At 40.6% G+C, this 17,724-nt stretch overlaps 1 protein-coding gene across 4 annotated transcripts in view; it reads left to right on the top strand.

The window, feature by feature from the left end:
- Positions 1-17,724, top strand: part of PLD1 (phospholipase D1) — a 272,434-nt gene that overhangs the window by 110,684 nt on the left and 144,026 nt on the right. For all 4 annotated transcript variants that reach the window (XM_056807220.1, XM_056807222.1, XM_056807221.1 and 1 more), the window contains 4 exons: positions 9,837-10,021; positions 12,250-12,377; positions 15,919-16,064; positions 17,290-17,398. In XM_056807220.1, coding sequence (XP_056663198.1) covers positions 9,868-10,021; positions 12,250-12,377; positions 15,919-16,064; positions 17,290-17,398 — 537 coding nt within the window. In that variant the 5' untranslated portion in view covers positions 9,837-9,867. The remainder of the gene's footprint in view (positions 1-9,836; positions 10,022-12,249; positions 12,378-15,918; positions 16,065-17,289; positions 17,399-17,724) is intronic.

The following is a 17,724-nucleotide window of genomic DNA, read 5'->3' as shown; positions in this document are numbered from 1 at the left end:
CCCTTGGATAACTTTGGGCAAACTTCTTTTTTTTAATTTTATTTAATTAATTAGAGTATTTTTCCATGGTTATGAGAATCATATGCTTTTCTTCCTCTCCCTCCATCCCCCTCCTGTAGCCAATGTGCAATTCCACTGGGTTTTACTTGTGTCACTGATCAAGACCTATTTTTTTGGCAAACTTCTTAGCCTTTGTTTTCTCATTTGTAGAATGGGAGCATCAGAGTAGCTCAGCAAAGTAATTGATCAGCATTTAGTAAGCACATCCTATGTGCCAAGCAGTGGCCTAAGATCATTAAGGACCCTTCAGAGTTAGATCCTAGGACCCTACAGAAAAGGGGGGAAACCCGAAGGTGTTAAAAAACCCTAAGAATAAAGAGAGGTAAGGAAGAGACCAAGCTATGTAGTAAATTCTCTAGTTTCTATTATATTCCCAGCATGGTGTTAGATACTTTAGAGCATAGATAAGGCATAAGACTCTACCATACCACAGAGAGCCAGAAAACATTGGCTCATGGATTGGGACAGGTAAGGTTCATAAAGAAGTCATCCAGTCAAGCCCTTTCATTTTACAGATGAAGAAACTGAGACCTAAAAGGATTAGGGAATTCACTAAAGGGAACATAAATACTAGTTAAGACTCTAAGCCCATAGGCTTTAGGGTTGGAAGGGGTTTTAAGGATCCTCTAATCCAACCCCCTCATTTTACAGATAAAGAAACTGAGACTGGGTGGGAGGGAGTGGGTAACTTGTCATGAGTTAAACAGCAGAGCTGGGATCAAAAGCCCGGTTGTCCCACTCCAAATCAAGATATCTTTCCAGAATATCTCTCATAGCTAAACAGGAGTACTTGAGCTCCTGATTCCTAAGCTCTGCCTGTATGTCCTCTGTAGTTCGGATACCCCCAAGCCTTCATTTAATAACCAATGTGCTCTTTCACCCATGATAATCTATAGTGATGAGTGAGCAGCTGCCAGAGACAGTGGTCCTCTTTTTTGACTCAGACAGAGGAAAATAATGCCTTTAGTGTTTACGGTTCGGATAATGTAATTAGTTTCATTACCTTGCTATGAAATTAGGCTCAGAGATCATTATCACTCCCAGTACCATGAGGAGAAAGTCTCCATAAAGAACTCACAGCAGCTCTGGTTAATTCTGTTTACATTTGCAATAGAGGAAGAAACAGGTTCTTCTTTCATTATGAACAGTGGCACTCTCTTCTCAGACAGTCTTAGACAGAGAACATGTCAAGAATCTCCAGGAAGTCAGTGCTTGAAGCAGAGAGAGCTGGAGCTCTCTTTAGGGGCAGCATGGCACAGTGGGGAATATACTGCCTTTGGAGTTGGAGGGTCTGAGTTAGACTCATGGCTCTATTTGTGACCTGTGCGGTCTTGGGCCATTCATTGGAAGCCTTATGGATCTTGGTGTCTTCATCTGGAAATGAGAGTTGGACTAGAGGATCTCAGAGTTCCTTTCCAGCTTCAAATCTATGTCGCTGATATTGTTGTTGTCGTTGAGGTATTTCAATAACGTCCAACAATTTGTGACCCCATTTGAGGTTTTCTTGGCAAAGATACTGAAATGATTTGCCATTTCCTTCTCCAGATCATTATACTGATGAGGAAACTGAGAAAAACAAAGTTAAGTGACTTGACCAGGTTCACATAGCTAGTATCTGAGGCCAGATTTGAATTCAGGTCTTCTAGACTCCAGACCAGGCACTCTATTCAGTGTGCCACCAAGTTGGCATTTGAACTGGCCATATGATTTAGAGGCAGCTAGGTGGCTCAGTGGTTTGAGAGCCAAGTCTATCGATAAGCAAGTCCTGGGTCCAAATCTGGCTTCAGACACGTTCTAGCGCCTAGGAGAGCATTTCCTAATCTCCTTCCTTGTAATGCTGGGAGAGGGTGGGTTTAGGAGGAAAGAAGCAGTACTTTTAGAGGGCAACTAGGTGGGTATGGGGGATAGGGTGCCAGGCCTGGAGTTGGGAGTACCCGGGTCCAAATATTGCTGGTGACCCTGGGCAAGTCATTTAGCCCCAATTGCCTAGCCCTTATCATTCTTCTGCCTTGGAACTAATAGTTAATATTGCTCCTATGATGAAAGGTAAGAGTTTTATAAAAAGTATAAGATCTAGTTTTATATATGCAAATATGTTTTAGTTAAATGAGGTCTTCTCTGGTATGGGGAGGGGAAGGAGGGAGGAAGTTACCTGGGAATTTAATGGAACAGTAAATTTTAATTAATTATAAAAAGTTAAGTATATGATCATGTCACTATTTTGCATCCTATATAGTGCCTGGCATATAGTAAGTTCTTAATCAATACTTATTGACTGAAAAAAATGCTTGTGGAATGAACCTGGAAAGAGCATCCTCATAAGTCCAAGACCCTCTTTACTCAGTAGTAAAACTGCCATCATGTCAGCTACACCACCAGAAATACTATGAGGACCATGCTGACTTACTTCCTACTTAAGGTGCCAGGGAGTCTAACATTTTGTTTGTCTTATCAACTGAAATTAAATTAATAGGGTTATTCTCTAAGGGCTAGATTAGGAAGTATCCTCCCTATTATCTTTTGTTGACCTAATAGACTGAAAGGTTCTAGTTAATACTTCTTTCTTTTTTTTAAACCCTTACCTTCCATCTTGGAATCAATACTGTGTATTGGTTCCAAGGCAGAAGAGTGGTAAGGGCTAGGCAATGGGGGTTAAGTGACTTGCACAGGGTCACACAGCTAGGAAATGTCTGAGGCTAAATTTGAACCCAGAACCTCCCATCTCTGGACCCAACCGTCAACCCGCTGAGTCACATAGCTGCCCCCTAGTTATTATTTCTTGATATTGACCCCACATATTGCTTTTTTTGTTTGTTTGTTTTGTTTTTGCTCTAAACCTTTACCTTCTGTCTTGGAATCCATATTAAGAACTGGTCTCAAGGCAGAAGAGCATTAAGAGTTGGACAACTAGGGTGGAGTGACTTGTCCAGAGTCACCCACCAAGGAAGTGTCCAGAGAAATATTTGTACCCAGGTACTCCCAACTCCGGACCTGGCACTCTATTCACTGAGCCACCTAGCTACCCTCTCAAGTATTGCTTAATTCCTCATAAACCTACCTCTCTCCCTAACTTCCTCCCTTGTAATGCCTGGGTTGCTTTTCTCCCATACATCCACCTATTAGAACCCCTAACTCCCAAGTTTTAGTTCAAGTGCCAGCTTCTACAGGAGACCATTTCTGATTTCCCCAGTTGTTAGAGCTTCCATTGCCCCTTCAAAAGAACTGGGTATATATTTTGATTTTACTTCTGTTACAGTTTGTTCTCCTTCCTTGTAGCTATCTTCCACTAGGATCACTTCATCCTCCTCCTTATAAATTACCTTGTTAGATATATTTTGTGTAAAGTTATACATGTAGTCTCATAAGTTCCTAGAGGAGGGGCAATTGGGTAGCTCAGTGGATTGAGAGCCAGGCCTAGAGACAGGAGGTTCAAATCTGGTCTCAGAGACTTCCCAGCTGTGTGACCCTGGGCAAGTCACTTAATCTACATTGTATAGCCCTTACCACTCTTCTGCCTTGGAACTAATACATATTATTGATTCTAAAGCGGAAGGTAAAGGTTAAAAAAAAAAGTACCTAGAGGGCAGGGATTGTTCTGTTTTTGTCTTTGTGTATCTAGCACCTTGGAGAGTGCCTGACTTATGCCCCACAAAAGAAGTGTTTATTAAATGCTTAGTGACTGATGTAGGCACCTTGATTTTCTTTCTTTCCAGCCCCAATAGTTAGTACAATGTCTGGTGTATAGTAGGATGTAAGACATCCTTCTTGAATTTCATTCTCATTTCCATAATCAGAATTTTGCCAGGCAATCAGACTCCAGATTATAGTTATTTAGTTTACAATGGACCATGTGTGTATGTGGCTTGGAGGGGAGCATGGGAGAAGAGAATAAAAAGGGATCTGTATGTTCCCTAGGCAAAACAGCTTTGAGTTCATGAACCAGGATGCCATATTCCTTGAACTAAAAATCTTGACCATTTGGTTAGACCAGGGATGTTCCTTCTGCACTCATGAGTACGTTTCACCGTCCCAGATTTCTCCGTTGCCTTCAGAAGAATACACCTTTCCTCTCACAACTCATTAAATCTAAACACAGCCCATCTATGTGATGTAAAGTCCTTGTTTCCTTGTATTTCATTAAAATGAGATAAGTTAGAAGTTCTGCTGGATGAACATCATCCCCCCCACACATGAAATAGCAAAGAAATGTTAGGCACTGGTTTGGTTCTTTTCCTAAGGTAAGTATATACACATATTTACACATATCAAAGAAAAAATTCAATTTTCATCAGCAAGGAGGTCCTTAATGCATTTTGCCTATTGATCAGGATTGGATTTCTACTCTATGCAGGTAATTCTCTGTGTTAGTTATGAGATAAATGTTAGAAGCTAATGGCACCTATTCAAGTTGATGTTTAATAATGTGTCTGGGTTTTTAAAAAACAAACAATATATTCTTTTCAAAAATTCAATTGAGCCCACATTTGAAAGTGTCTACTCAATTTAACTCAACCAGGATTTCTTGAGCACCTGCCAAGTGCCTTATTTAAAATGAAAGTCTTGGGGCAACTAGGTAGCTCAGTGGATAGAGAGCCAGGCCTGGAGATGGGAGGTCTTGGGTTCAACTGTGGCCTCAGACACTTCCTAGCTGTGTGACCCTGGGAAAGTCACTTAGCTCTCATTACCTTGCCCTTGCCACTCTTCTTAGTATTGAATCTAAGACAGAAGATAAGGAATTTAAGAAAAAATAAAAAGTCTTAGCATTAGCTGATTCATTGTTCTAAGTCAATTTTTAAAAGACTTGGGAAAATCATTTTTGGAGACTTATAGTATAGGGGAGCAAATGATGAATTTGTAGCCATAGGGCATGAGTTCAAATTCTGACTCTACCTCTCACTAGTTTTGTTACTGGACAATATACTCCATCTTTCTAGGTCTTAATCTCACATCTGTAAAATGAGTGGTATGGAATATTGTTGTTCAGTTGTGTTCGACTCTTTATGACCCCATTTGGAGTTTCCTTGGCAAAGACACTGTATATTTTGCTATTTCCTTCTCCAGCTCATTTTACAGATGAGGAAACTGAGGCAGACAGTAAGTAACTTGCCTAGGATCACACAGCTACAAAGTATATGAGGTTAGATTTGAACTCAGGACTGCCTGACTCCAGACCAGTGCTTGATCTACTATACCACCTAGCTCTCTTATCTTGTGCCAGATAACATCTAACATCTAGCTCTAGTAATGCATCAAGTCACGGTGCATTTATTAAGTACTTCCTATATGCTAGGTGGATAGCAACACGGCACAGTGGACAGAGAACTGGAACTGAAGTCAGGAAGACTCACCTTTGTTAGTTCAAATCTGGCCTCAGATACTTACTAGCTATTTGAACCTGGGCAAGTCACTTAACCCTGTTTGCCTCCATTCGTCATCTATTAATTGGAGAAGAAAATGGCAAAATATTTGAGCATCTCTGCCAAGAAAACCTCAAATGGGGTCACAAAGAGTCAGACACAACCAAACAACAAATGTGCTCATCACTGTGCTGGTTTCTTCCAAATTACTCTTTTACTGAGCATGGTATATCTACCAAATGGCTTGCCAACTAGCCCCTCTAAGGGCCAAAGCTATGGAACAATGGAAAAAGGATTTTAAGTACAGTCAGAGGAACTGACTTCATGTCCTGACTTTGTCTCTTGTTAATGTGCCAATAAGGTACTAGGAAAATCCTGTCAAATGAGGGACTTGGGCCAAGTGACCTCTAAAGTACTTCTTTCAGGGGCATCTAGGTGGCTCAGTGGAATAAGAGCCAAGAGCAGAGATGGGAGGTCCTAGGTTCAAATCTAATCTTGGCCACTTTCTGTGTGACCCTGGGCAAGTCAATTGTTCTTCTGCCTTAGAACCAATACAGAATTCTAAGGCAGAAGATAAGGGTTTAAAAATAATAATAAAGTATTTCTTTCCAGCCCTAAAACTGTGATCTTATAATCTCTCCCTTTATCTCTGAACTGAAACAGGAAAAGGCGCTATCCACCCCCCCACCCCCCAAGCTAGCTTTCACTGGGACTTCCTAGCATCCCCCCCTGGGTCATTCTGATTCTGCCATCTCCATGGCTTTGAACATTCCTATTCAACTAGAACTTAAGGCTGCATTTATAGACACCACCCTCCATGAAACAGGTAAATGGGGTTAAGGGTGAGATAAAATGATCTATACATTTCCAGGGCACAAAAGCTAAGAAGTCATTAACTATCATCCCATATTTCCTGAACTAAAAAGTCCCAACCCAATGGCCTGTTCTAAAATTATAGGATCTCATCAAAAGGACACCTTCTGGAAATGCAGCTTTTCCCTAAAATGGTCTTTTCTCCAACCCATTGTTCTCTGTGTTTAAATATCTGTTTAGTTTCTGAAAAGAAGATTCAGTTTGGTTCTCAGGAGACCCAAGGCTTCTTTCCCTTGCTTATAATCTGGCCTTTGGCTCTTCGGTGTCGCCCTGCACTTGGTCTTTTTGTTTATTTTCTGCTTGGAGATAGATGTTTCCATCAGCCCTAGAAGCTGATGTTGGCATTTTCCCACCTTTGGGATAGAGATCAGAGGCGATGTTGCCAAAACTTTAAGTCGGATTTGCAGGCTCCATAGTTCAGTGGACAGAAACTATTGTTTTCTTTCTTTCTTTTTCCTTGGCTAAAAAATGTAAGCAAATTAACAACTGCTTTAAGCCAGTTTTCTACAGTTCTTAAATTTTTCCATAACCCTCTGCCAAATAGCTGCTCCAAGCAAGTCTAGTGCACTATTAAGATGCTTTTTGATAATGATGCTTCTCAGCTATTTTTAACACGAACCCAAGGAAAACAGGACAACTTTATCATGTACAGAACACAGGGACGCTACTGGAGGTTGCTGTTTCCAATGGAAACAGTTTTCAGCAGCTGAAATACTCCCTACTACTCAGAGTGGTTAAGAGAACATTTTGACATTGTGGCATGGAAACCGCTTCTCCAAAATCATAACTTTTTTCTTTATTCGTATGTAATACTCATAGTATGCATATGAAAGAATAATAACTCAAGAAATGCTTTACTCTTTTCTCCAAATGGTGCTCATTTATTTACTTGTTTTTAATAGGCAAAAACCTCTACGTCCTCTACTGAGGACGGCTACTTGGGGACGCAAGGATGAGAAATGAACAGGCCTGGGAGGGGAGAGAGATTGGGAGCTTCTTCGGTAGAAAGATTATCTGAACTTGTAGATCCATCAGAGTTAAAATCACAGCAAACTTTTGGATATCAGTGCCTTATGAGAATGAAACTCTATGGGGATGAGTGATGACATCTGCGTTTCTTAATGTTTGCCATTTGGCAGCAAGGAAGTTATTATATTGTCACTCAAGCTTATGGTTTGTTTTTGTCTCATAACTTTGCTTCATGTTTCTCATATAACTTCCTACGAGGCAAGAGAAACTGAAATATCAATTTCTATGAGTAAGTCAAAAGTTCAGAAAGCTACAGAATCACTAAATCTCTGAGGCAGGGGGATGAAATACATATCACTGTATAGTGAACTGTCATTTTTGAGTCCTTAAATGACCTGGAAGATATTGCTTAGTAATCTGCTCATCGGTACCCAGAAAGGACTCCGTTTGCAAATGTGGAAAATGTCCTGGGACAATGCAGCCTGGGGTCATTTGCAGGTTTAATTCTTCAGGCAGAAACATACACATTTATGAGCTTTATTAAACTTACAACCTGGGCTTTTGTTGGGTAAGAATAATGGTTATGGACGTTGAGATTCTAAAGCCTTAGCTAGCCCTGTGTTGCCCAGAGGTCCTAGTGTCCCTCCTTCCAGAAACATAGACTCAGTTGGAAAGAAACGATTTTGCCTAGACCATACCTAACCCATCAAGAATCTCCTTTAAGTACTCCCAGGAAGTGGTCATCCACCCTGTACTTGAAGACCACTAGCGCTTATAAATATTTGATTAATGAACGCGTGTTCCTTACCTCTCCTTCCCCCCACCAAAGTTACTAAGGCTTAGACTCCATTTTCATGTATATAACTGAGAAACTGTCTCTACTCTCAACCTATAGAATTCTCATTTAATACTCTTGACAGCCCTGGAGGCTCAAAACTCTGTATTTGAAATGAAAAATGAAATCTATATAAACCCTTCTTCCTTGGCTACTGATGTGCAGCGACTTGTGGGATTAGATGTCAGAGTGAAATAGAACCCTTTTTCTTAAAGAGACCCCATTGTCATTCCTGCACCTTGAGTACATTTCAGTTAGAATCATTTTCAACCAAATCTGTTTTTCAGTCAAGCCAATGGTAAGCCAAAATCTCTGATAAGAAGTGTATTGTGTGTTTCCTGTACCCCAGACTAGATGGCATACTCTATTGCTGTGGGTATTGTAGAATGGTTTTTCACCTTGAGAATATTATTTTAATGTTCCCATGTTGAAATGCCTGTAAAATAGCATCATTTTCTTTTAGAAATTGGTCTTCCTAGGTGGGCACATCCGAGCATGACAGTCGACATTGTTGATTCTATTCCAAGAGTAGTTAAGGTCTCACGAGAGTCATTCTCCTCTCCAGAGACACTTGAGCAGATTCATGGTGTCGTTGACATGTATGTCGTCCTTCTCCGAGAGTAGATTGTGACTCACCTATGCCTTCTTGGACTGTTTTGCTCTCCCCCCCATCATCCCTTCCACTAACCCTCCAGAGAGGATGGGGCAGCTATATGGTGCATCAGATAGATCTCTGAACCCAGAGTCAGGAAGACCTGAGCCCAAGTCTAGTCCAGACCCTGACTAGTTATGTCACCCTGGGCAAGTCACTTAACTTCTTTCTGCCTAAGTTTCTTCAACTGTAAAAGAAGATAATCATGGCACCTCTCTCTCAATGTTGTTAAAAGGATAAAATGAGACCTTTGTAAAATTCTTAGCACAGTACCTGCTATGTATTAGATACTTTAGGGGGAGTTTTGTGGAAGCCACAGATGACATGTGAAGACCAGGAGATGACACTGAAAAAGTTTAAAAACTCAGACATACATAAAATATGTGTAGTATTATATGACATTTATATATCATCTTTTAATACCTAAATATACACAATTTCTTTTATTGTAAAAATCCCATAAAAGAAAAAGAAAAAAAATTAGACTTCTTCTCTGGTATGAAGAGAGAGTCAAAAAATTTTACTCAGATTCTTCAGATTGAAGGGGCCCCGCACCTCAAATCCCCTCCAATGGGAGAAAGGATACCTCTAGATAGGAGTTAGCATTCTGGTTGTGATTACCACCATTTGTTAGAGGACCTGTAATTTTATTTTGAATGTCAATTATTCAAGGATAGAGACTTTTGTTGGCTTTTGAACAAAACAGGTGCTTAATAAGTATTTATTGAAGGGGCTGGTAGGTGGCTCAGTCTGGAGGTCCTGGGTTCAAATGTGGCCTCAGATACTTCCTACTTGTGTGATCCTGGGCGAGTCACTTGATTCTAATTGTCTAGCTTTTAAGAACACTCTTTCTACCTTAGAACTGATACTTCATATTAATGCTAAGACAGAAGAGAAGTGTTAAAAAAAATAAAAGTACTTATTGGAGTAGGTTATTTGGAGTGGCTGGGGACTATGTCTCCCTGGTTGGTTGTTGCTCTTAAGTCTCCCATGTGGTGCATTTCATCTTGGATTTAAGCCATGAATAACGTTTTGTCCAGTCCATATGGTGAAGCATGGTTAAAATGTAAAATTCTTTCTCCTTTCCCAGCTCCTGGGCCTCAACATTATCAGAACCGAAAATGTCTCAGAAGAGTGAACTCCGAGTGAATACCTCTTCACTACAAAAGATTGCTGCAGACATGAGCAGTATAATAGAGAACTTGGACACCAGGGATCTCCATTTTGAAGGGGAGGAAGTGGATTTCGACTTGTCCCCAGAGGATTCCAAGCCTGGTAAGATGCAGACCTCTGTCCCTTCAGCACTTAGAGGCTACTAAACTGAGGGAAAGAAATGCACGTCCCCAGTGGGTGCAGGGAATGGTAAGTGAGTTTGTAAGTCATGAGTCAAGCTTTGGTTCTCTGAAAACAATAGACTGAAGGTCAGAGCCTATGCCAGTGCGCTGGGGCTTTCCCCCTTAGGTTCATAGTTTGTTAAAACTCTTGGTGTATGCCACTGAGCATGGATCAGGAGACAGAGGATTTGAGCCAGGATAATAGATTTGGACCTAGAAGGGTCTTCTGAGGTCATTCTCTTACTTGTGGCCCCAGGTTGACTATCACCTGCCTAGATTCTCACATTCAGAGACTGCAGGGGGGGCTCAGAATCCTTCCACTCACTATCCCAATCTTCCCAGATTCCATTATGATTTCTTCTTCCCAGTGATTGTGCTCTGGACCCTCTAGACGCCTGGCTACTCAAACATCTTGCCATCTACCCTGCTGCCCTACTCTAAGGACTCACTGGTCTTGCCATCAGTCATTTCCCTGCACCCTAAAGAATCTCTGGCTTTTCCATCCTCCCAGAAGCTGAATTCTCCTCAATGTGTCCTTTCATCAAAAGATCAAGGACTATCCAGCCTTTCTATTTGTTCTCTAGCACTTAATGTGATATTTGGGACTAGTAAAGAATAAATTTGTTTCCAGCCCTTTTCATTCTAATGATTCCCAAACTCTCCTTTTATGGGAAAGGACACTGAGCACCAATTAAAAGGCTGGTCCTCCTGCTCTAAATCCAGCATCTCTTCTCTGCTGCTTTTTACCTGTGGAGTCTTCCCTTTCTATTTTGTTTTGGGTCCCAGGATTTCCTTAGAGTAGAGAACTATTGAGGAAGTTTCCTCTAACAATGAATACTGGCACCTTCCCAGAACTCTGAATATTAGAGGTTTTCCTGATGCACTGAAAAGTTAAGTGATTTGCCCAAGGTTACATAGCCAGGATGTGCTGGAAGTGGCTTTCTTGATTCTGAGGCTAACTTTCTAACTACTTTGCAAATCAGGAAATGCTATCTCCACAGTTACCTATTTAGCCAAATTATTTATCATCTTTCAAATACTTGAGACAAAAGTTTGAGAATTCCCATATCCTCTCAGGTCAAACTCTCTGATCTTCAGAAAGTATTATCACCAAATCAAGTATTTTACACTCAGTTTATTCTTATAGAGACAACATGGCCCAATGGATAGAGTACTGGGCTTAGAGTCAAATCTATAAGCATTTATTAAATGCCTACTATATATGAGGCCCTATTGCTGAGTTCTGGGGCTGCAATGAAAGGTAAAAACCAGATTCTTACCTCAAGGAACCCATGTCGTTACAGGAGACAACATGTAAAGAAAATATGCAATGGGTAAATTGACGATCATCTCAGAGGGAAGGCACTAAGATTAAGGGGGCCTTGGAAAAGCTTCCTGGAAAAGGGGGGATTTTAGCTGAGACTTGAAGGAAGCTAGGGAAATTGGGAAGCAGACATGAGGAGGAAGAGAGGTCTAGACATGGAAGAGAGCCAATGAAAGTGCCCCAAAATCTGGACATGGAGTGTGGTTGGTTATTGGAGGAATGGCCAGGAGATCCATGTCATTAGTTTACAGAGAATATGGAGTGGAGTAAGGTCTAAGAAGACTGGAAAGGTAAGAGTGGGGTTACAAAAGGCTTTGAAAACCAAACAGACAATTTTATATTTTATCCTAGAGGTGAGAGGGAACCTCTAAGAAATTGTCATTCATCCTTCATTTTCAAAGAGGATCAGTGGCATTTTGGAGTGATGTCTTGACTTGTGAGTGATATGGATTTAAGTGAGGCAGAATTGTACAAAGTCATCAGCCTCACTGTCTTCCAGACTTGAGGAAAGGGTAATTCATTTATGAGGTGATATAGGACCAGTACTAGGATCAAAGGAGGAAAGAGGGAATAGAAGTTTAAAAAAACTACATTTGAATCCCATCTCAGATGCTTTCTAGCCCTGAAATTCCATGTAAGCAAGCTGGTTAATAACCTCCAAGTAAGTTAGCCTCTCTCAGGCTCAACATTCTCATCTGTAAAGTGGAGCTAAGACTAGAGCTACCTTAGAGGGCTATTGTGAGGAGTAAATGAAATAACAAATGACAAGCGCCTTTTAAAGCATAAAATGTTCTTTTGATTGTTGACTGTTACCATGTTTACTTTCATTAATTGATTGTTTTTAGGGCGGATCCCCTTCTCTATTATTTACCACACTAAAGGATTTAAGGAACCCAACATAACAACCTATCTCACAGGGTATCCCATCAAAGCCCAAGTCCTTGAAGTGGAGCGTTTCACCTCAACAACAAGGGTCAGTACCTGCATGTAATCACATCCTGTTTGTACATACCGAATTCACTTCTTTTTAAAAATATATCCATAATGATGATTCCCTTCTCCATCCCTGCTTCTGCAAAAAAACAAAACAACGTTGTTCCAAGTGGTGAAAGTATCCTCCAGCAGCACAGATAGCAACCCTTCTGCCTTGCTAGTTGAATAGAGAGCCTTCATAAGTTTCTAGTCACCATAATTTACTTGCCTTCATAAGGAGCCTCTTGGACTTAGTTAGGCTGGTCCACTGGCCAGGAAACATAGACCCTGCCAGCTAATCTACGTTCAACTTCCTGCCAGTTTGGTAGGACCTGCCAGAACTTGCCCATTGCTTAGGACTCCAGGATCACCACCATATCATACCAAAGCACAAGGTAGAGCTTTCATTTCTTCTGCACCCCTCAACGTCGCAAATAAGAACCTCCCATGTGAACTGAGTTCTGCCCTTCTACTTTTCTTTCTCGATGACATGATTCTTCCTTTACCCACTTCCAAATTAGGTTCTACTTTTGTTTCTGTGATTTCTCTTGTCTCCCTGGGTAGGCTTCTTGTGTCCATGCCCATAGCCTTGTTTCAACAGCCGTTATCAGTGGGTCCATTTCTGTTTCTTGCTTTTATCCCCTTGTGATCACCATACAGAGGAAAGAGCCCATCATGGAGCTGAAGAAGGTGAATTTGAATTTTGGCTCTGTCATTTGCTACTGGTGTAACTTTGGGCTGCAACTCTTAGCCTCTCAGAGTCCTTCTGAATTTCCTCAATAGAAAAATGGATTGGGGGTTAGATTAGATGACCTCGAATGTCCATTTCAACCCAAGATCCTCTGGTTCTAAAATTTGTCTTCCTCTAACCACCAAACTAAAAAAGTCAGATGTGCCTGCATGTTCCATTGCCCTACTAATAATGACTTTCCCCATTCCTCTAGTGATCTAGGTTCTAATTGGAATATCCTGAATTTCTATAGAGTTCTATAGAAGCCACACTCTCAGCTTTTGAATTATCTCCTTATTGCCACATCTGGGGGCCTTTCCTCTTGCTGTGTCTTCTTTAATCTCATTGGATCTTGGTCATTTGGTCTAACTATCTTCCCAGTTACCCAGGCTTACCTCCTTATTTACACTCACTCCATCCATTCAATCTATTACCAAATCTTATATTTTCTTTTTTTTTAAACCCTTACCTTCTGTCTTAGAATTGATACTATATATTGGTTCCAAGGCAGAAGAGTGGTCAGGGCTAGGCAATGGGGGCTCAAGTGACTCGCCCAGGGTCACACAGCTAGGAAATTTCTAAAGGCAGTTTAGAAATCAGGACCTTTCATCTCCAGACTTGGCTCTATCTACTGAGCCACCCAGCTACCCCTGGGGGTAGAAGGGTTTTTTTTTTTTTTTAGATTAATTTTTTTTACTGGGTATTGTTTCTAAGGCAGAAGAGTGGTGAGGGCTAGGCAATGGGGGATAAGTGACATGTTTTGTTTTGTTTTTTTTAAACCAAGTTCAAATCGGACCTCAGTTGCTTTCTAACAATGTAATCTCAGGTAGGTAACCAGATTAGTAAACTCTAGGTAAGTTAGAGTTTCTCAACTATAAAATAAAGATAATAACAGTACCTCCCTCGTAGAGTTGTTGTAAGGATCAGATGAAATAATATTTATAAAGCACTTAACACAGTGCTTGGCACAAAGTAAGAGCTATGTAAATGCTTACTTCTTTCTCTCTCCTCCCCACCACCCTTCCTCTTATTAACATCCTAGTTCAGGGCCTCATAATTTTCTCACTTGGATTACTGAAGTAACCTCCTAATTGGGCCTCCCAACCTCAAATCTCTCCTTAGTATTGAATTCCAAGAAGTCACAACAAACATTTATGTGCCCGGCACTGGGAGTACAAATACAAGCAGAAAGGCAGCCCATACCCTCAATAAGCTTACATTCAAAACATAAAAATGAAGCTGAACATGGAAGAGAGAGTCCCGAGAGTCAGGGATGTAGCCTGAAGAGGGGCTTCAGGGGTCATCTAGTATAACCATTCCTGAAAGCAATCCCCACTCTAAAGTACCAGACTGAAGCCTCTGCTTGAAGATATCCATTGAGGGCAAATCCACCACCTTTCAAGACAAGTCATTCCACTTTGGGGTCCCTCTAATTTCCAGGAGTTTTTCTTTAAAATCTAATTCTGTCTCTGGAAATTTCCACCCATTTATCCTACTTCTGACCATTGGGACCAGATAGACCAAGATTGAGACTTGAAGAAAGTCATCATGTCATCCTTTCTTTTCTCTTTCAGAACAAACCATCCTAGTTCTTCCCTTTACCATGCTAATAGCTCTTTTCTGGATGTTCTATAGCTTATCTCTCTGTCTTTCTCTGTCTCTGTCTCTGTCTCTGTCTCTGTCTCTCTCTCTCTGGCTCTGTCTCTTTTTGTCTCTACCCCCCCCCCCCCCGTGTCTCTTTCTCTGTGTCTCTGTCTCTCTTTGTCTCTGTCTGTCTCTGTCTCTCCCTCTCCCTCTCCCTCTCCCTTCCTCTCCCTTCCTCTCTCTCTCTCTCTCTCTCTCTCTCTCTCTCTCTCTCTCTCTCTCTCTCTCTCTCCTCTCTCTCTCTCTCTCTCTCTCTCTCTCTCTCTCTCTCTCTGTCACTCTCTCTCTCTCTCTCCTCTCTCTCTCTCTCTCTCTCTCTCTTTCTCTCAACAAACCTTCACTTTCCAGCTATAGCAATCTACATAAACTGACCTAGTACTTAAGATCCCTTTGATTCAGATTTTTGCCTTCTCATCTCCCAAAATAAAAACTCAGATTTCCACTTATTTCCATGGTGGCCATTCTGATGACTTAAATAAAGTAATACATTAGTACAGTCTCCTAGAGTGGTTTACTTTTTGAAAGAACTTTGTAACTTGAATTTTTCATTAGTGGACTGAAGGAGGGGAGCTGTTTTTTAACAGAAGGCTGTCCATGATACTCCTCATCGACTTTAAGGTCCTTAAGGCACTTTAGTGGGAGAAGAGAAGGCCATGGAAATTCACCATTTCTATGCTTTCTGTAAAACATCTGGAGGATGAGGAAGAGAGCCGAGGACTTCCATTATCTTGTCTGCATCAAACTCCCACCTCAAAGCTCTTCTCTCTCTTTCTCCTTCATTCACTGTTCCTCACAATTGTCCATATGCCCAAGGACAGTTGACTCCATTGCACAAGTCATGTTGTTTTAGGTTGCTGCACTTTTCAGGCATGCATTGTTTAAGGAACTCAAAACCTGAGAGTCTTTTAATGAAGAACTTGAGGTGATGATCATGCAATACTCGTGCCTTGTTTAGGAAAATCACCTGACTCTTTCTGTAAAGTGAGGGGATTGGCCTCATTTGTCAAAAGTAGTTGAGCAACCTTTGGGGCAGTAAGGTTATTCCCAACTTGTACATGCTTAAAGTCTGTCAGGAGACTCGGTTCCTCATTTTTTAAGTATCACATTTAACTGGCTTACAGAAATGAGTTGCCATCTAGATGCCAGTAACTTTTATTTGTCACCGCAGGTCCCTAGTATTAATCTTTACACCATTGAATTAACCCATGGCGAATTTACATGGCAAGTAAAAAGGAAATTCAAGCATTTTCAAGAGTTTCATAGAGAGCTACTGAAGTACAAAGCTTTTATCCGAATTCCGATTCCCACCAAAAGGTAAATGGTTCATCTATTTCCGAATTTATTCAAGAAATAATGTGGATGAGAAGAAACCTTCCACATGCTACTTAATAATTCTCTGATTTGGGGCAAGTCACTTGAACTCAATGACCCTTTGGGCTCACCTGTCAAATGAGCATGCTGACCTCAATGACTGCTTATATTTTTGGTCTATGATCTTATATTAGGTATTTCCCAATGATACTCAGTAGCCATGTGACATTGGGCAAATCCCTTCGCATGTCTTTATCTTAGTTTTCTTATTTGCAAAATAGAGCAACACCAGGGAGTCTTTAAGGTTCCTTTTTACCTCTGAATTCTGTAGTGCCTTTTGGAATTTCACTGGCCCAATGGTGGGGAGAGGACTCAAAAGAACCAGCTAAGTAGAACTTCATGAAGATGAATCATGTTAAAAAGGTGTTTTACATATGATTGATCACATGGTTCAATGGGGATGTGATTGGGGATCTAGATTCTAAATGATCACTCTATTGCAAATATTAGTAATATGGAAATAAGTTTTGAACAATGGTACATGTAAAACCCAGTGGAATTGTTCATTGGCTCCAGGAATGGGATGGAAAGAGGGGAGGGAAAGAACATGAATCATGTAACCATGGAAAAATATTCTAAATTAATTAATTACATTAAAAATTAAAAAAAGACATTTTACTGTTGTTCAGTCATATCTGACTCTTTGTGACCCCCGTGGGCCCTACCGTCCATGGGGTTTTCTTACAAAAATCCTGGAGTGGTTTGCCATTTTCTTTTCTAGTAGATTAAGGCAAACTGAGGTTAGGTGTCTGAGGCCAGATTTGAACATACAGTGTGCATGGACTGACCAACTTGTATTTCCTGCGTGTTATATACATATTTGCATTGAGATTTATTGATAATTTTTACATTCTAGTATGTTATATGTGTATAATATATAACATGCATATTTTACATATAATATATAAATAAAATAGTACATTGTCATTTTACATTATAGTAATTCATTCTGATATACCTTGGAAATCTAGAGGCAGAAAGAGATGGATATAGACATGAATATATACATTTCTCTTTTTACTTTGATTGATGCAATTATACATGATGTTCTTTGGGTTCTACTGACTTGTCTTGGAATCAACTCATAAGACTTCCCATGCTCCTTTGAATTTCTCATATCCTTGTTTATTCCAACCCAACAATGTTCCCTTTCTATGTGTGTTATAAGGCACACCTTTCGAAGACAGAATGTCAAAGGAGAAGAGCCAAGAGCAATGCCAAGTTTACCTCGGACATCTGAAAACATGGTCAGAGAGGAGCAGTTCTCCAGCAGAAGGGCAAGTCCTTCCCCTTCCCTGACCCAACTCTTTTGTTAACGTTTAAAACAAATAAAAGTCATCCTGAATCGAGACCTTCAATGAAACTCTCAAATCTACTTATTGTATATTCTTTCACATGTTAATCAATAGTAAGGCAGAGAAAGGTAATCCGTGGTACATTGATAGAGTCATGAAGATTTCGGTCCAGGTGATCTCTTTACCTCTCACTGTCCCAGCTGACTGTTTAAGACTCAGCCGGGAGGATTTGCAGATCCACATTAGTAGAGGGAATTTCCCTACTGGGATTTCCCTTGGACAATAAAATCACAGGTCCATTAGAAGAA

This window comes from Monodelphis domestica, chromosome 8 (assembly GCF_027887165.1).
Source record: "Monodelphis domestica isolate mMonDom1 chromosome 8, mMonDom1.pri, whole genome shotgun sequence".
Taxonomy (NCBI): Eukaryota; Metazoa; Chordata; class Mammalia; order Didelphimorphia; family Didelphidae; genus Monodelphis; species Monodelphis domestica.
The sequence above is the reverse complement of the archived record's forward strand: the minus strand, read 5'-3'. Positions and strand labels throughout refer to the sequence as shown.